The 19,013-nt window shown below is 46.2% G+C and overlaps 1 protein-coding gene across 1 annotated transcript in view; it reads left to right on the top strand.

Moving 5' to 3' along the window:
- Nucleotides 1-3,398: 3,398 nt before the first annotated feature.
- The window catches only part of WFIKKN2 (WAP, follistatin/kazal, immunoglobulin, kunitz and netrin domain containing 2), a 252,096-nt gene continuing 236,481 nt past the window's right edge, over nucleotides 3,399-19,013 (top strand). Inside the window, exon 1 of the mRNA XM_069654909.1 lies at nucleotides 3,399-3,976. Within this exon, the coding sequence (XP_069511010.1) occupies nucleotides 3,797-3,976 (180 nt within the window). The 5' untranslated portion in view covers nucleotides 3,399-3,796. The remainder of the gene's footprint in view (nucleotides 3,977-19,013) is intronic.

The following is a 19,013-nucleotide window of genomic DNA, read 5'->3' on the forward strand; positions in this document are numbered from 1 at the left end:
GAGTAAGAGCAATATTCGATTGAATAGAAATGATTTCATCCATAAAACATGTGGACAAGGAATTACAGAGGGCCTGGGAGGAGGGAAGAGGAACCGGTAAGCTAGTAGAGAGATTACGAACCACTTTGAACAACTCCTTGGGGTGATTCACAGAAGTTTCAATAATAGATGCAACGTAGACATGTTTGGCACATGAAATGGCTAGGTGATAATGGGAGGTGACCAGAGACAAGGCAAGCTTTTTCCTGGGGGTATAAGAGTGCCTCCACTTTTGCTCCATCTGCCTGCATTGTAGGCGAAGGGCACGCAGCTTGTCCATGAACCACTGCTGAGAGGGGCGTGAAGATAGCCTAGATGTCTTGAGCTGAGCAAGGCTGCCAGCAACTGCGGTCAGAGTACTAGTTAAAGAATTCATGTCCACAGGGGACAGCCCTGAAAGTCAGGCAAGTATAAAAGAGGTCATATCAGTTTTAAATACTGAGCGCCATCCACGCAGCTGGACCAATTTGGCTGGTGGAGCAAATGGTGGGCCCTTAATGCCCCAGGTGAAGGAGACAAAGAAATTATCAGACCACGGGATTTGAAAGGCCACAAAAAGAGGGATCTCAGCATCTGCTGCCGTTTTATATATTAGGGTAGCGTTCCGGCTCGTTCCGGGTACTTTTTCGTGATAAAATGTAGATTTTGGCAGTAATGGGTTAATGGCAGCATATTGGTGCACCTTTCTCATTTCAAAATGTTCTTCATGTGTGTCTGCATCATTTTCAGGTGATTTCTGCTGCCGTTTTATATTTTAGGCTAGCATTCCGGCCCGTTCCGGGTACTTTTTTTGTGATATAATGTAGATTTTGGGCAGTAATGGGTTAATGACAGCATATTGGTGCACCTTTCTCATTTCAAAATGTTCTACATGTGTGTTTGCATTATTTTCAGGTGAGTTTTGCTGCCGTTGTATATACTAGGGTACCGTTCCGGCCCGTTCCGGGTACTTTTTCGTGTGAAAATGTAGCTTTTTGGCAGCAATGGGTTAATGACAGCACATTGTTCAACCTTCCCCATTTCCAAAATGTTCTTCATGTGTGTTTGCATCATTTTCAGGTGAGTTTTGCTGCCATTTTATATTTTAGGGTAGCGTTACGGGTACTTTTTCGTGATAAAATGTAGATTGTGGGCAGTGGGTTAATGACAGCATATTGGTGCACCTTTCTCATTTCAAAATGTTCTTCATGTGTGTTTGCATTATTTTCAGGTGATTTTTGCTGCCGTTTTATATATTACGGTAGCGTTCCGGCCCGTTCCGGGTACTTTTTCATGATAAAATGTTGGTTTTGGGCAATAATGCGTTAATGACAGCACATTGTTCAACCTTCCCCATTTCCAAAATGTTCTTCATGTGTGTTTGCATCATTTTCAGGTGAGTTTTTCTGCCGTTGTATATATTAGGGTACTGTTCCGGACCATTCCGGGTACTTTTTTGTGTGAAAATGTAGCTTTTGGGCAGCAATGGGTTAATGACAGCACTTTGTTCAACTTTCCCCATTTCCAAAATGTTCTTCATGTGTTTCTGCATCATTTTCAGGTGAGTTTTGCTGCCGTTTAATATTTTAGGGTACCGTTGCGGCCCGTTCTGGGTACTTTTTCGTGTGAAAATGTAGCTTTTGGGCAGCAATGGGTTAATGACAGCACATTGTTCAACCTTCACCATTTCCAAAATGTTCTTCATGTGTGTTTGCATCATTTTCAGGTGAGTTGTGCTGCCGTTGTATATACTAGGGTACCGTTCCGGCCCGTTCCGGGTACTTTTTCGCGTGAAAATGTAGCTTTTGGGCAGCAATGGGTTAATGACAGCACATTGTTCAACCTTCCCCATTTCCAAAATGTTCTTCATGTGTGTTTGCATCATTTTCAGGTGAGTTTTGCTGCAGGGTATATATTAGGGTACCGTTCTGGCCTGTTCCGGGTTTTACACCGTTCCCCACCCATGTCCTCGAGGGCGGCTTGCGCTCTCTTCGGGGGCCCGGGCGGTGCTACATGGTTGGCACGAGGTAGAGTGACCGTTGGGGTCATGGAATGCGGCCTCAATGGACAGCGGCGGTTGCAGCTTGATTGGGCAGCTTTAGTATTAGTTCTCTCTTTGCCCTTTCGAGTACTGTCCTCCCAATAAAGGCGGCACAAGCTGCTCTTACCAAGGCTCCAGCTGTGACTCTTCATTGCAAGTGATCATCAACTACGGCCCCTCAAAACCCAGCAGCTAAAGTATTCTAATTGCAGCAAGCAGCACAGCTGCATGCCGAAGTCCGTATTTGTAAGGGGATTATGGAATCCTGGGGTTTAGGGGGACGTTATACCTTGTGGGGGGCATGGGATGCTGCAAAGGGGTTTGTGTCATCGAGGTTGGTAGCGCATATTCATAGCGCTCAACTCACACGCTTTTGGCGGGTGTTACCCGCCTTGTAAACACCGCCCAGCATCCTGCACGCCCATTCACTTCAATGGGCTCTCACCCGCCAAAAACAAAACCGGGTGTTCGCTCAACTCACACGCTTGTGGCGGGTGTTACCCGCCTTGTAAACACCGCCCAGCATCCTGCACGCCCATTCACTTCAATGGGCTCTCGCCCGCCAAAAACAAAGCCGGGTGTTTTCTCCCGCCTTTGCAACACAAATGGTTGAGAGCTATGTAAGTTCGTACTGGGACGAGGAAGAGGGGCGCAGAGGTAATGCCTTTAAAACGCCAGTGCGCGTTTTGATTTGTAGCTTTCCGGACTGCATGGGTCTCTTCCCCATGGACGTGCTGTCTGCAGTGACTACGAGCACGAGCCCTAAGTGCTCTACTGGAAAGATAAATGCTAGTAGCCACATGCATGTTTCCTCCCCGAGAGACCGTTGTGTTTTTTTTTTGCTTCATAAAGAGACCATCTGATCTTTATGTTTGTCTGGCTAGCAGGTTGTTCCATTAATCATAGACCCAGACATCAGTTGTAATTGTAGGTGCATACATTGTGCAATACGAAACCTGGATCCACGAAACACGTACGGGAACAGTGTGTGTGTTTTCAGTCTATTCAAGTGGTTTAGACTCACCACGACAAAAGAAAGGGATTCACTAGGCTTGTGTGTGCTCCTTCCTGTCGGTATTACGGGATATGCTTTACTTTAAGACCGATTTATATTAGATTTAAATGCTGATAAACCTCTTCCGTCCCCAAGGCAATCTGAAATGTATCGATTTGTCATTAAGCGCTCTGTTCCACGGCCCCGCAGCCCCGGTCTTATTTCAGAGTTTTAAATGAGCAGTCCGCGTCCCCGAGGGGGAGCCCGCTTAGCCTGACTGCGAGTTGTTTGGAGAGCGGCGCTTCATAATAGAATGCCATTCTCGGGGCAGGAAACTGCTTGAGGTCTGAAGAGGTTAAGAATGCCCTCTTTAAGTCCCCAAACATTCAGGTGTCCCACCGTGCCAGCCTTGGCCCTTTAAACTGTCTCCTGCCTTTTTCATTAGCAAATCCGCCCCGGCCAGTATCGCAAGCAGGGAGAGTGTCTGCCCGAGGGGAACAACGCACGTTTGCATTGCTTTGCTGCACCCAGCCAAGTTGGGAAATACATTCCAACTCCTCTATACGGAGTATTAACATTTTTTTCTCCGACCAAAGCGTAAACATTCGGGATTTAATCCAGTCCAGGCCAGGCTGAGACACAGACGAGAAGTAACTACACTGCAAGTTCTGAGGGTGGGTGTATTAAAACGCCAGAAGATTCCAGGGTGTTTTTTTTCTTCTTCCTGTTGGCGAAGTGGCGCGATGTGGTGGATGCAGCGATATAAGTGTCTCTGGGTTCTCCTGCTGCTGGACAGCCCGCTGACGAGTCTATCGGCGCCGCCTGTCAAGTACTCCCATGCTGGCATCTGCCCCAACGACATGAACCCCAACCTGTGGGTGGACGCACAGAGTACCTGTCAGCGGGAATGCGAGACCGACCAGGTAAGTGGCATCCGGGTTTCCAATGAACCTCTTTGCAGTGCAATGCGGGCACGTTTCTCATACCCCGAGTGCAGCAGCACCAGCAGCAGCAGTGTGGACACATGTGAACGCCTTTATATTGCATGCATTGCGAGCACAGACCGATTTCGCAAATGGACACGTTAATAACTCTCGGCATCAAACGGCGGTGTTACAGCACACAGGATTTCCTTGCGCGCTGTGTCCTGCTCCTGCACACGTAGGGGGTCATTTCTATTTGAGAGCATTGGCTACTTAATACACTTCTTCCTTTGGTTCGTGTGATAAACAGAATTTCCTTGCTCTCAAGCTAGAATATGGAACAGTTGTCCCAAGTTTGGTTTTCTGTATGATCACACTAAGCAGGTTTATATATGCTAGGTTAGTGATCTCAACACAGTTTCCATAGATATTGCACTGCTTGAAGAAACAGTGGTCCTCATTATAGGTTTGCCGGTATCCTGGCGGAAAAGTAGCTACTGTGCCACTGCCTGATATCCCAGTGTTACCCTGATATTACAGGTGGCAGGGAAGGGCGGTAAATCCCCATTCCTTGCAGTCCAATAGGACTCCAGGCAGGGATTTGCTGGTATTTTCAGGACCAGCAATAACGGTTTTGAAAATACCTGCAGTTTTATGCCGGTGGGAGCCTGAGTTACCTCCAACTCTTGGCTAGAAGTGAGTCTGGTTACCCCCACCGGCATACTTGTACTCTGCCGATCCGGTAAAGTGCCGGTATATGTAAATACCAGCACCTCATTACCGGCCCGGCAGGGTTATAATGAGGCCCAGTGGCTCATATGTAATAGTGGCACATTAGAGATACCTCGAACCAACACCAGCAGGAGTGTATGAGGCATGATGTCATTCTTTCAGTGTTATATAACAAACGATCACCAACCATAGATATGTATCATCATTCCCTATGCCACCAGGCTGGGCAATTTATAGGCCTCCAGATATTTTGGGCTAATAATCCCTCACGATTGACTATGATGGCTAGGAGAGATGGGAGTTGCAGCCAAAACACAAAGGGACACAAGTTGCCCACCAAGTTCATCACAGACAAAATGTATCTGGAAGTGATCAAACCAATCATAAAATTACATTGTCCTTCTCGTAAAACCAACCTGTTTGATAAAAGTGCAGAGCAATTAAGTTGAATTTGCTGACTTTACCTAAGGCCACCAGGGTGAAGGGATGCAAGGTGGTTCACGCTGCTCGCCATTACTTATCCAAAAATAAGAACATACTTTCTGAAAATAAATATTCTATCTCCCGTCCTGGCCCTGGAAATCAACAACTCCAGTGAATTCTGGAAAGATGTTTAAAAAAAAAAGTGTCAGTTTGGGCCCCTTTCATGACTTTGCTCTATTATTCTATCTTTCCATTGGGTTTGGTTAATATATCATGAAACACGGTGGAAATGATTCCAATATAAGAAAAAAGGTGGACTGCAATCACTACAAGTTATCGACTCATCTCGATCCTTGATTCTGCAAGCAAAACCTTTGGGACAGCTATCCTTGCCCATTTGGGTGACTGGATGACATCATCGAAGGTCCTTTCAACTTTTCCAGTGGGATTCCAAAAGGGCATTAGCACAGTGGATATGAATGTTAGTCAAAACAAAGTGGTGATGGCGGGAAGGTTTAGAATTAATCAAACCTCTGCACAGTTGCCCAGAGGAATTGCCAGACCATTGTTCTTCGCTTGCCAAGTCATTACAGAAAAGGAAAGACCATATGCAAATCAGGCTTGGTCCCACCCCAAAGGGGTAGTCCAGCCCAAACTGCTAGGTCACATCCCTTCTGCACGAGACCACACGCATCCCTAAACATGTTTTGGCCTTATTGGGCATCATCAGTGAGGAGTAGCTTGGCTCTCTAGGCCCAGCAGGCACAGGACCCGCATCATACCAGTCCCACTCGAGGTGACAAAGCAAAACAAATTCTAAGCCTGATTACTGCTACACTCTGCTTTTGGCATATGGGGACCATGGGTGAGCAGACTGCCAACTTTCAGGTGGGAAAGGGCGTCTATCAAGGTTGTCTACTTGCCCGGGCCAGCCCTTTTCTACATTGATGACGTAGCCAAAAAGTTGTATCTTTACCCGCCGATGCCCCTAGTTTCAGTGGTTCATCCGCCGGCAGCCTGCTATTTGCAGACAATGCCATTTTAATATCTACAATTATTTCCAGGTTCAAGAAACAACTGGATTGTTTACAGTTATCTATCAGACAAAACGCTTGGAAATTAACCTTTGAAAAAACATAGCAAGTTAATGTACTGTTTTTGGCAAAAGGAAAAAAAGGCTCATTATTTATGCTAAAATAAATGGTCTGGGCTAGAAGCTCACTCCAACAAGTTCTTAAAGGCAACAGATTATTAAGAGTACCTCGAAACTAAATGCATTTTCTCACTCAGTATTCAGGTTCTCTCGATTTAAGTGCATTTAAGTGCAACTGGGCTGTTGTTCCCTCACTAACAATGTATAAAAGCAAAGCTCTCCAGGCTTGTTTGCACGGGGTGGAGATCTGAGACTGTGGAGCCCATAGCATACTGACAAGGAGTGAGAAAGTGGCTGTTAGCCCTCCTCCTTTTGTTATCAGACCTGATGATACATCTGCAACGTAGATGGACCGCAGCTCCTAAATTAACACATACTCGTCCTGTCTTATATGGGTTGAAATCGTGAATAAACCCCTATGTAGAAGTTTACAAAGAAGCTCTGAACGATGTTGTTTCTCGGGAAGGGAGTTCTGGCCTAACGTGGTTTAGAGATGTTAAACGAAATCTACAACAAATAGATTTGTCACAGTACTGGGATACACCAATGAAGTCATTCATCTATTTCAAGATTCATTATTTTTAGTATCTGTAATGAATTTGGCTCATAGGAACAATATGAACAATATTCTATTTACTAGAATATCAAGGAATAGGAAAGGTACCTTGCATTGATTGACAACGTGCCAGCAAGAGTTGTATATTTTAAACTTCTCTTCGGTATTTTACCAGTTGCTCATAAAACTAGCAGTTGCAGTTGGGATCCTGCGAAGACAGACGCGTGTCCTCTTTGTAACTTGGATAGGGAAACGTGCAAACATGTTTGCTTTCTCTGCCTGGTTTACACTGACATTCGAAAGCAAAACTTGAATGAAAAAAATCATGCTTGATAAAAATACTGTGTGAGTGATATAAACTCTGCGCTAAACGTTTGCAAGTCTTTGAGTAATCTTGATGTCTTATTAACAACAGTTGATTATTTATCAAAAGCCTGAGGCATAGGATTCACATTGTGGTCAAAGCTTGACTATGTATTTTACAATTTGGCTTCTTATAGGCAACTTGATACGGAATGATTGTAAATGATATTTACTTAATGCTTTTAGGTTGTATTATGGTTCATGACCGAAATAATGCAGATACAAAATCGTTTTTATATTAACTATTTTAAATATTTCGACTTAAAATATGTTTGTGTAATATGTATTTTCAGTAGAAATAAAGTTACTACTAACTAACTAAGTTATTGGATTTTATACTAGGCTCTTTTGGCATCTGCATGGACTTCTCATGCCCTGGGCTCTAAAAGAGAGGGTGCTGGGTTTAGTTATTAAGGACACTGGGAAAATGCAAGCAAGCAATGCTCACTCTCTTCTATACACCATCATTCAACTAGAACACAGCTATATCCCTGATAATTCGGCCTGGCTGTTCACATACAAATACGACCCCATGAACACCTCATCACCCTAATAAAATGGAACTAGCCGAGCACATTCCGGCCTAGCTGTTCACATAAGCGTTTCTCAGGCCTAATGCAGCCAGAACCCAGTCTGGGTGTCCACCCACCAGACTGCACACATCCAACTGATATCCTCAGCACCACCTATCGCTAGGAAGCAGCTACCATCCGACAATTACACCAGCTGCACACATACCGGGTGCACCCACGCACCTTACGACTCCATCTCCCTCTACTGACCTGAACTACGGTTCCCAGGGGCGTTCAACCTACCAGCGCTTTGAGGTCATACTAATGATATAGAAAGCGCTATATAAATGCCAAGTAACATAACTTAACTTTGTTGAATCCAGACCGGAGGAACCGTGGTTCTGCGTGCAGGTAGGTTTCCAGTTGCCTTGTATTGAGAGGACTTGCAGCATCTTTGTCTAAAGGGGTCCTCGTGTGCACATGCTGCACAGGTGCGTTGGTTGGGACTGTGTTATACATGTTGGCATGAGCGATGTAAGGTCCTGATGGATGACGTTCATAAGGGGGTGTTCAATTTCACTGTTTCGGTGAATTGGTAAATATGTGTAGTACAAAGTGTTAAGCAGAATTCGAGCGTGTTAGTGAGGGGAGGAGGGTGTATGCCTGAAGAATATGGAGAACGTATAAAGGGGGCAAGCAGATTTGCTAACTGCATTGCACAGGTGTGCACAATTAATTAGATCATACTTACCATATTCAGCTTCCTATTCTTTAACAAATGACAAATTAAATCATAAAAAATATGATTATATGCAAGCAGGATTTTCAATGCATAGATTTCAATTATATAGGTTTTCTTTTGTATGTGTTTTTTTGTTAATTACCATATTATGTAGATAACGTTTTCTACTAGATTACGTAGCAGCTTCACATGTTTAAACATATGTGGCATTTCAATGAGGGCCAGTAACCCTTCGTTGAAAAAATATACAATTAATCTATTCTGTACACATTGTCTCAGTGTAACTTCTCAATGTTAGATTTTTATAAAAAAATATTTTTTCCAAAGAAACATCATTTATTTTGGTAAGATACGCAGATGCAAGGACACTTTTTCTCTGCATGCATTCCTAATATTCTACTTTACAGATAGAAGTTGGGCCTCATTCTGAGTTCGGCAGTGCAGTAAAAAAGTGGCTGTAATTCCGTTGTCACCACTTTTTTGCCGGTAACGGAATTACGGCCTTTTGTACTGCACTACTGAATTCTGAGTTAGTAGGAAAAGTGGAGAATTTGCCTCCAGCAAAGAGCGGGAGGTAAATTCTCCACTTTTCCTCTAAAAATCGGTGAAATTACAGCAGTGGAATTGCCGCTTGTGGCAAAAATGGGGACTAACACCACCCTACCACCACTTGTAATCCTGCGGTAGACCCACAGGACCAAGTGTCAGTAACAGTAACTGATTTTGTCTGTAATGCAGTGCCATGATGCCCACAATCTTTATTCACATCCCAGTGTTTATTTTATTTATTTATGTATTACATTTGCCCAGAACCCAAGGGTATCACAGCATTTGTACAGGTAGATCATCAGGGTGAGGAGGGCAGGGAGGCAGCAAGGAGGTAGCAGCGCGAAGGCCAAATAAGTCATATGTGTGGAAGAGCCTGGAATAGCAGGGAAAGGCCAATTAGTCATATTTGTTGAGCAGCCAGGTTTTGACAAGTTTTCTGAAGGTCAAGTAGAGGCGTTTGTTTCTGATGTTGGACGGCTGAGTGTTCCAGAGTGAGGAAGCAGTGACCAGGGAGCATGCGGCTCAAGCTCTTTTGCTGTTAAATCTGGGAGTGGAAAGCGAGATGCTAGTGGAGGAGCGCACTAAGCGCACATGACGTTTTGGGACGATGCAGTTGTTGAGGTAGAGAGGGGCCTTTTTGTAGTTGCATCTATGTGCGAAGGTCAGAATCTTAAATTCAATGCAGGCATGATGGAGAGCCAATGGACCTTTCGTCTGGTGGTTGAGATGTGGTGTGAATGCCGTAGGGCTGCACAGAGAGCTTTGTTTTGTAGGAGTTGTAATTTACCAATGTTTTTCGATGATGTGCTCATGTAAAGGGCATTGCAGTGGTCCAGTTTGCTGAGGATGATGGCTTGGGCGAGTGTGAGGCAGCTTTCTGGGGAGAGGAAATGTCTGCTCAGGGAAATGAGCTTGACTGTGTAGGCTTTGGAAGAGCCTAGGGCAGTGATGTGATTGTTCATCGAGAGTTTTGCATATAAGTGCATACCTTATGTTTTTGACATGTTTTGAAACTGCCGTAGGGATGCCGTCAACAAGGAAGGAGGCACAAGCGAGGTCTAGGCCTCTGAGGCGGGAGAGAGGGGGATCACAATGAGCAGTTCAGTTTTGTCATTGTTGAGACACAGGTTGTGAGTGGCCATCCGGTATTGAATAATACTATACTACACCCTGTTTACAGTAGCTGTGTTATCAGTGTGGTTTCCTGAGATGGGGATAAGGATTTGGGTGTCGTCCGCAAAGTTGGTGTACCTAATGGCGAGGTAGTCAAGCAGGTCGAATATGGGTTTAGTATAGGTATTGTAGAGAGTAGGGGAGAGACAGGAGCCTTGAGGGACGCCAATAGGAACAGCAATGGGATCAGCGGCAGAGTCTCCGGTTAGACCCGGGAGATGCGTCCACAAAGGAACGATTTTACCCAATCTGTGGCTGCACTGGAGAAATGGAAGTTCGCTCTGAGGCGATTGTGGAGCAGACCACGATCCACCAGATGAAAAGCTGCTGAGAGGTCTAGTAGTAGGAGCAAGGCCAGGTTGCCTGAGTCTTGGATGGTGTCTAATTGAATTTTGAGGTTGAGTAGGGCTGAGTCGGTGTTATGTTTGGGACAGAATCCCAATTGTCTAGCACCTAGGAGGCTAGGGTGTTTGAAATAGTGCTGTACTTGGTGGTAGGCCATGTGGTCCAGAATCTTAAGGAAGAAGGGCACAGTGGTGATTGGGCAGTAGCTTGTGGGGAGAGAGGGGTCGAGCAATGGTTTCTTGAGGATGGGGATGACCCAGGAGGCTTTGAGGCTGGAGGGGCCTGAGCTGTTGGTATGGGTCGCCCTTGCAATTCAAATGTTTGAGAGCTAGGACGGTTTTGAGCACTTCAGCTTGGGATACTTGTGAGAAGGAGAAAAGGGTAGGCAGAGGGTAGGGGGGAGGCGGTGGGCCTATTGCAATCTCTGAGTGAGGGGTTTTGGTGCGAGTTGGGCTTTTTGGGCTGTGATTTTGAGTCTTAAGCAAGTCCATTTTGTTGGTTAGGGCCAATTGTATGGTGGAGCACCAATCCTTATCTGCGCAAGTATGTGGACTGTTTGGGACTGGGTATTCTAGCTTTTTGAAAATGACGAAGAGTTCTTTGGTGTTTGAGCTGGTATTGGAGATGCGTGAATTGTAGGAATACCTTTTGGACTTGATGAGGGTATGTTTGTATATTTTAGTAAGGTTGGAGAGGTTTTCTCAGTTAGTGGGGGTGGGGAGTTTTCTCCAGCGTTGTTTGAGGGCTCCGTTTTGTCTTCAGAGGGAAATTAGTACTAGGAGTTAGTAGATTTGTGAGGTTTGGCTATTTTCATTTTTGCAGGGCATGCTGGTCCATGGCTATTAGGAGGCTCTGCGAGTAGGCAGCTACATGGAGTTGTGGGCCATTAGAGGTGGAGATTGCATGGACGAGTAGTGTCTGTAACGTGGGCCAGAGAGTTGATTTTGTCAACCTATGGCTATTGCGCATCCGTGTGGGCAGAGTTGGAGGAATACGTTTGGTAACTTTTTGTGTGAGGGAGATGCCAAACTCAACCAGAAAGTGATCCGACCAGGGCACTGGGTTGAGGTTGAAATATCCACGTGAATGTTGGAGGAGAGGATCCAATCTAAGATGCGCCCTTTGTCAGGAGTAAGTGACATGTTGGGAGAAGTTCATTTTGTTGAGTGCTTGGCCAGGGCAAAGACTTTGGAATCGGCCGGGTCATTGAAGCCCACGTTAACGTCTCTCAGTATGATACATTTAGTGGTAGTTTTCATGTGACGGTTAGGAGCAATGGTAGTTCAAGCTCTGGGGAGCAGTGGGATTTGGGTTGCTGATATAAGAGCAACAGGTTGTATGATATCTTGGGGTTGATGGCGAGTTTTGTAAGGAGAATTTCATATCCAGATATAGGGGGTATATTTATCTGTCTAATATTGAGGGAGGATTTAGCGGTGAGGGCCAAACCACCTCCTGGTGTGTTAGCTATGCCTGCTCCCATTATGGTAGATTTGGGAGGAATAGCCAAGGCGAGAAGGGGGCCAGAGCCATTGTGCAGTCATGATTCTCTGGCTGTAAAGATGTCTAGTTTCTGGTCGACGATCAGATCGTGGACTGATATGGCGTGTGCTCCAAGAGAGCGGACATTAAGCAGGGCACGCTTGAGGGGCCTGAAGCTGCGCATTCAAGGGGTGTTTAGGCATGCCAGGTGAAGGGGGGGGATTGGCAAGGGAGGGGCAGCTGGGGGCTAGCATGCATGGATAGTCAGAGGATCCCAGTTTCACCCTCCAAGGGCCATGCAAGACCTGAAAGTTGTGAGTCCCAACTCTGACACCAAGTGTGAGCACAGAGCTTGAGGCGTCTTTTTGTGCCCTGTGAAGGCATCATGAATTAAGACACAGACAACAGATTCAACTTTTTAAGTATATGTTTTATTTTCTTAAATGTCAGGATGGAGTAAGACCTAACATGCCCTATGCTAAGGATGCCATATTCTCTTTAAGGCCAAGTGCATTGTACATCGTGCCTTTTATGGCCTGTGGGCGGAATATCTGCAGGAGAAATTGGTGCCATATGCTCCTACTCGCATGTTGCGCTCACGAGCCGCCCTCTTGTTGGAGATCCCCCGGTTCAGACTCTCACGGACAGGTGGACGTGTGTTGTCTGTGGCTGCCGCCAAAGCCTGGAATGACTTGCCTCTCACCCTACGCGGGACTGAAGATCATCTTACTTTCCACCGGCTGCTGTAAACACTGCTATTCTAGTTGTACTTAACATGAAATTCCCTTCTTGCAATTAGCATGAAGATGCCTTCGGGCGTATGTGAGCTCAATAAATTCATATAACATAACATAAGGTTGGATTTCACTACCTAAAGAAAATAAGGAAAGTCTGTGTCCATAAGTTAAACTTAAAAGTCTGTCTGTGGCCAAACCTATACTTGCCTTCACAACTAATCATATATAATGTGTAAGGATATCAGCATCAAAACAAATTGTGGCCAAAACCAAGTTCTGAGTTTCTTCCAGCTCATGGCTTGTTCAGCTTCCCTTCCCCAAGTTGAGAACAATTCCAAAAAGGCATTGGGTTACCTTCCCCAAGAGTTCAACACAGTTCACAATGTTCCGGAGTTCCCTTCCCCAAGAGGTCAACACAGTTCCAGGTTTCCAAACATCAAACAGTTCTAGTCTCTTGACTTTTAAAATAGTTTCAAGTGAACTCCTTAACCATTCAGGATTTTCAATAGTTCACAAAGGTTCCCTTTCCTCTCTCTGGATTTCTCAAGCACAAGCAATGGTAGCAGAATGCAAGCTTCTTCACATTTGCTTTTCCTTGGCTGCTCTTTTTCAAATAGGGGTCACTCGGTCTAAGAGCAGTTTTCAGACCACACGGTCCACCCATTGCAGGTCACGCAACAGATAACCCTCGGAACTTTGTGACACTTCTGTATTCTTGAAATACATCAATCAGCACTGATTTCAGATCCTCCTCTGCATTCTCTTGACTTTGCCACAACGTCTATGTCACATAACTCCATCCGTGGTATTCACCTTTTTACATCACCTTACTTTCACTTTGCTCATGAGTGTTCATCACTTGCTTTGATCTCATGCTGTATTCACTAAGCCTCATCACACCTCTTAGTTCGCTATTCAACAATGTTTGCAGCATTCATAAAAAGTACTTTTAATACTTTGCACATTCAATAATGCTTGTAGCACTGCCAGAGATATTTGAGACCCTTTTCAGCTTTATTCAGTATTCGGAAATGCTTGCAGCACTTTTAAAAGTACTTACGCCAACTTGCAGCTTGTTTGGCATTCAACAACATTGAATTCAATCTTCCATAGCAATTATAATAATTCTTGGTTTGTTCGCTATGCCAACTTGCCTCTGTTGGAAATGTACAAAAATGTTGCTCTCAGTACTGCACCCCCGCATTTACTGTGACTTTGGGGGTGCACAAAATACACACTCCCATTACTGCACCCAAGCAGAGTGGGGGTTGTTGGGGTGTCCCCCACTCTCTGTGGGCGCAGTAACGGGAGTCAGGAGTTGCAGCGGTATCCCCGCTTACCATTGTGGTAAGAAGGGAACAAGAGAGTAAAAAAAAAAAAAAAAGAAAAGCACCCTGCAGCATCAGGTCCGACCCACATAAGTGGGAGGAACTGACGCCGCAGGGATAGCGGGATGTAGGCGGCGCACACAGAAGTGTGCTGCCGTAAAAGTAAGTGGTGTGAGGAGTCGGGTAGGGAAATTCGTGCCGGGGATGTGGGCAAAGTGATCTATCTGATCACTGCGCTGTGCTGCGTAATTAGTGTTGACATTTTCATCTGCACAGTTACGGGCAGCACCGGTCTCTTATCGCTCCTATTGGCCTCCCAATTCAGCTTCTCTGCCTGTTCCTCGCGTGAGCTTCTGCGAGCAGCGCGCACCATCCTTGGTTTCAGCTGCCTGTAGCTCCGCTCTCCTCTCCTCTAGCAGAGGCTAACAGTGTCTTGTGGCGGTTAAGAGTGGTCAGTGTCGCACAGTTCCTGCTGTGGACGCCGGAAAAGGGGGATGGCAGGCTTCTTGACTCTCGCACAGGCTTTGCAGCCCCATGCATCCTTTCTGCACTCCTGCTCGACCCGGCTTTGCTCCAGCCAGTCCTTTTCCAGCCTTCTCTGCCTCTGTACATCACGTTCTCTCCTGGAAGGTTCACATCAGCATGGTTCTTTCCCGGATGGTTCTCTCCACCCATTTTATACACCTGAGACCTGTTAAGTGGTTTCACGTGCAAGTCCTTCATTCTCGTTGCTTGACCATAATTAAGCCAATTAGCTGGACATGCCTGACTTTTACAACAGTACTCCCCCACAGCCCTATTCCTCCTCTCAGTACTAGAGTGGTCTGAATGAATGCAAGTGTGTATTACTCCCAGTTTCTTCTTCCTTGTCTCAGTATTGCTCTGATATCTCTTTATATTAATAAGAGGAGGCTGATGTATATTTTTCCAACCCACCTGAGGAATTGCCTTTCTAGTGGATTTCTTCCTCGTTATAGTAAAATAATGGCCTTTTGTAGGGTCAATTGGAAAGGAAGAGGAGGGGAAGGATTGGTAATAGCCTAAGAATGCGGTTGGGACCACCGGATGCTGTGAAAAGGGAACGGGTAATGCCATGCCTCACTTAAGGACGTCCTCTCCCCATTCCCCAAGACTTCTCCACCCAGGTGATTCTCCCTCTCATATCTACCTCGAGGGACAGGAACAAAAGCGATGGCCGGCCTTTCCTTGGCCACATGAGCAGAGAATATCAGGGGAGAGCAAGTGAGGACGCCCTCAGGTTCCTCACAGCCTACATTTGGATGATATTGGTAGTGGTGGTGTGAGTCGGGGAGGGGTGTTGTTACCTTCAGGAACAGTGGGCACAAGAGCATGTCAGCAATCAGTTGCGCTGTGAGAGGCTGCTGCCTGCTCATGCAGGTGATCTCAATATGCAGTGGTGGCAGGAACGGGGTCGGGTGGGGGGGCATAGGTGGGAGATTGTCTGCAGGACTTGTTACTTTGGGTGACATGTGAGGTTTGGGGTACACTGTACGCCACAGCGAAGGGCAGGGAGGCTCGGTGCTCGTTTCAGCACTCCCGACGTACATAGGTAGTGGACATGCGTTTGGGGCAGTGGAGGGCAGTTAAACTGGGTATACATTGAACATCTGCTGGAATACCAATCTTAAGGGCGCCACAAGGCATTGTACCGAGTTGCGCTATAGTGGGTACGCAGAGGGGATAAGGGGATGTCTCTTCGCAGAGGTGGTTTAAATGGCATAGGTGGAGGTATAGGCGTGGCAGCACGTGCATGAATAGTGGGCGCAATGTGTAATAACTTGGAGGCTGAAGAACACCCGAACCAGCAGGTAAGTTATTAAGTAGGAAAAGTTGCAACTGTGCCTGCACTTATTTGCGCCAAGATAAATTACTGGTGTATTTCCTTTTGCTATGAATGACAAATCCAAAAGTTCAGTTGTATTTGATAACGTTTTTTATTTTTAAATAAACCCGACGCTTGTAGTGCGAGCATCAGAATTTTCAGGTGGGATTGAGCCCAAGACTAAAAGTGCTTCATTTACAACAAGAACATTATTCTTTGTGTGAACCGTAATGACACATTAAAGGCCCGGATTTGAAAAAGGCGCAGGTTGTACGCCGAAACACGTGTCATCCAAGAGGGGCTGAAAATTCAAAATAAAAACTGTCATCAAATACAACGGAACTTTTGGATCTTGGCGCAAATAAGTGCAGGCACAGTTACAACTTTTCCTACAGTTTACAAACCGAGTAGAGGAACTCAGTGTCTCCGTAGTGACCTACACTTATGCGACAAAGAACCAACCACAAAAGACAAAAACCCTAAAAAGGCTAATAATCACCAAGTAACCCCGATTTGGTCGCGAAGGTACAGGCCTACGATATCTCAAAAAAGTTCCTCAATGTTAGAAAATAAGTTATTAAGTAGGTTTATTGTAGTTCAATTGCCAGGAACAAAACATTGGCATGTCCTATCCAAGTCAGCATACTTCCAACTGCCAAGCATAGAATCCTCTTCAGATCACAACACACCAACACTCCACTCACACTGACTTCAGTGATGTCATCCCCTCAGCTAGCAAGACACATTACAACACTTCCCCCTCCTTTCCTTTGTTGAAATCAGAGAAATTTCACACCAAAACCACCACCCGACAAAAACCCTACATGTACGTGTGGCCTGCACGTAATGCACCAACAAGTAACTCAACTGGCGACAAGAACTGCCCCCTGAGAACACCACTACCCCAGACACTCCAAGGAAGACCTAGAAAGAGGAAAGAGCTCCACCCAAGAATCGGAACCCAATAGAACCTACACGGCACCCGCAGAATATTAACAACTGTGCCAAAACACAAAGGGCAACATGACACCCTGTGTCAATCAGACCCAACACCCAATAACAATGTCAATCACACCCAACATCCAACAACAACACCAATTCCACTCCTCCCTCTATACACAAACAGTGAGGAGCCCAACACAATCTACTAAGGGCTCTCTCCTCCCAGAACAGAACTGGACAACCTCCGAGAAGCAAAAAAAAAGAAAAAAAAACTAAGCACCTCCACCTGTTCCAAGCTGCCACTTGGAACCTAGGTCCTGCCACGACCCAGCGTCCACATGAAAAACTACCTAACAATCCTCATCCCTCAGTGCACAAACCTCCTTCCGTTCTAGTCTGCCCCTTAGGATACCAGGGCTGCCACCCCCGGTCACGAACCACACAGCTCAACAGAGCAACAAGCAGCACAACAACGCAAACAGTTCACCACAGCACCCAAAGTGTACCCAACACCATAAAACCATGAACATTCGAGAACACAACCCACAAGGATTGCGAAAACACAACCACCACCAACCAGACACCACACACCAACCACCACGGACCCCTGGTCCAGCCTACTGCACTAGCAGCACACCTACCACATAACTTGGACACCAGGTCCAGCCTACTGCCACCCGCAGCACACTCACTACATACCTTGGACCCCAGGTCCAGCCTACTTCAGAACGCAGCACACCTACTACACGCCTAGGACCCCCGGTCCAGCCTACTGCACTGCACAGCGCACCTACCCCTGACCTCAGACCCCAGGTCCAGCCACACTGCACCAAGGCAGCACACACACACTCACCCAAGATCCTAGGTCCAGCCAACTGCGCGAACGCAGGACACCACACCACAACTGAGGACACCAGTCCCCCCCACCTGCACCAATGTGGAACGCCACAACAATACATGACCCCAGTTCCACACACTGCAATGCTTACCTCGCGCACCATATGCGCACATCCAAACCACGATAGGAGGGCATACACGCAAAACACTGCATAAACGTGGCATAATATGCAAAACATATAATTTAAGCAATTAGTAAGAGATAACTGTAAGTGCAGCAATTCACAATAACAAGAATACCTTTAGCCAAGATACAATGCAGTTCTTAAAAAGACGGATTTGAACCCGCAAGTACACCCACCCACGAGTCCGTCCAAACCCAATGGTGGGAACCCGACCTGTAAGAAAACATTGTTGAACATCTGACAGCTCCAGTTGGTACACATATTAATATCAGACCAATGCCCCTGGTCTGTGCAGGAGAGTACCCCTACCCACAAGTCTAGAGTCCCTTAAGTACCAACACCTGCAAGAAGTTATGTTACACAAAATACAATGCAATTTATGGCAAATAATGCAAAACACAATGCAATTACTAGCACAGTAATGCACACATACACAACCAACCTCACTCACACAGCCAATGCAATCAAAATGAACCCACGCAACAACACCATCCAGACACTCACACACAAGATACAGCGCGCGCACCACTCTCACTCACACGGGCCCATGCACACGCACACACTACACAACCAGTAATACTAAAATCTCACTAGTGAAACAGGTTCCCCAAACACAGGAACGTCCTCTGCATCAAAACAAACCGCTGTGGCATAGGACCTAACACCTCCAAGGCCCACGAAGCACAACTCAGGTCGCAGGCTGCAGGCGAATCTTGTCTTGCGCCCAACCTGATAAAAATGCAGTGTAAACAGTCCACGTCACTGCGCCTTCCCGACACGAGTTCACCACTCCACGTGAAGTCCCTTCGGGTGTCCGCTAACACCCTTTCCATCAGGACACCCAAATCCACATTGTTGCCATGTTCCAAATTCCTTCCGGCAACATGTGAAAGAAAGAAAGTACTAGTCCAGAGCTCCGTACAAGCAACGCAACGAAGCACTTCCTTGCGTTCCAGCCCAACATGCTGGAATGCACACCCAGACCAGGCCGACGTCACTCTTGAATGTCGTTCGGCCCTCCAGTGAGCGACACAACCACGTTCCAGCTCCTGGTGCTGGAACGCATGCCCAGAGAAAGGCAACGTCACCATTAGGTTTGAGCTGCAGCCGCGGCAACAGCTCCGCAGCTCAACGA

Source organism: Ambystoma mexicanum, chromosome 3q, assembly GCF_040938575.1.
Source record: "Ambystoma mexicanum isolate Mex_15411 chromosome 3q, UKY_AmexF1_1, whole genome shotgun sequence".
Classification (NCBI taxonomy): domain Eukaryota; kingdom Metazoa; phylum Chordata; class Amphibia; order Caudata; family Ambystomatidae; genus Ambystoma; species Ambystoma mexicanum.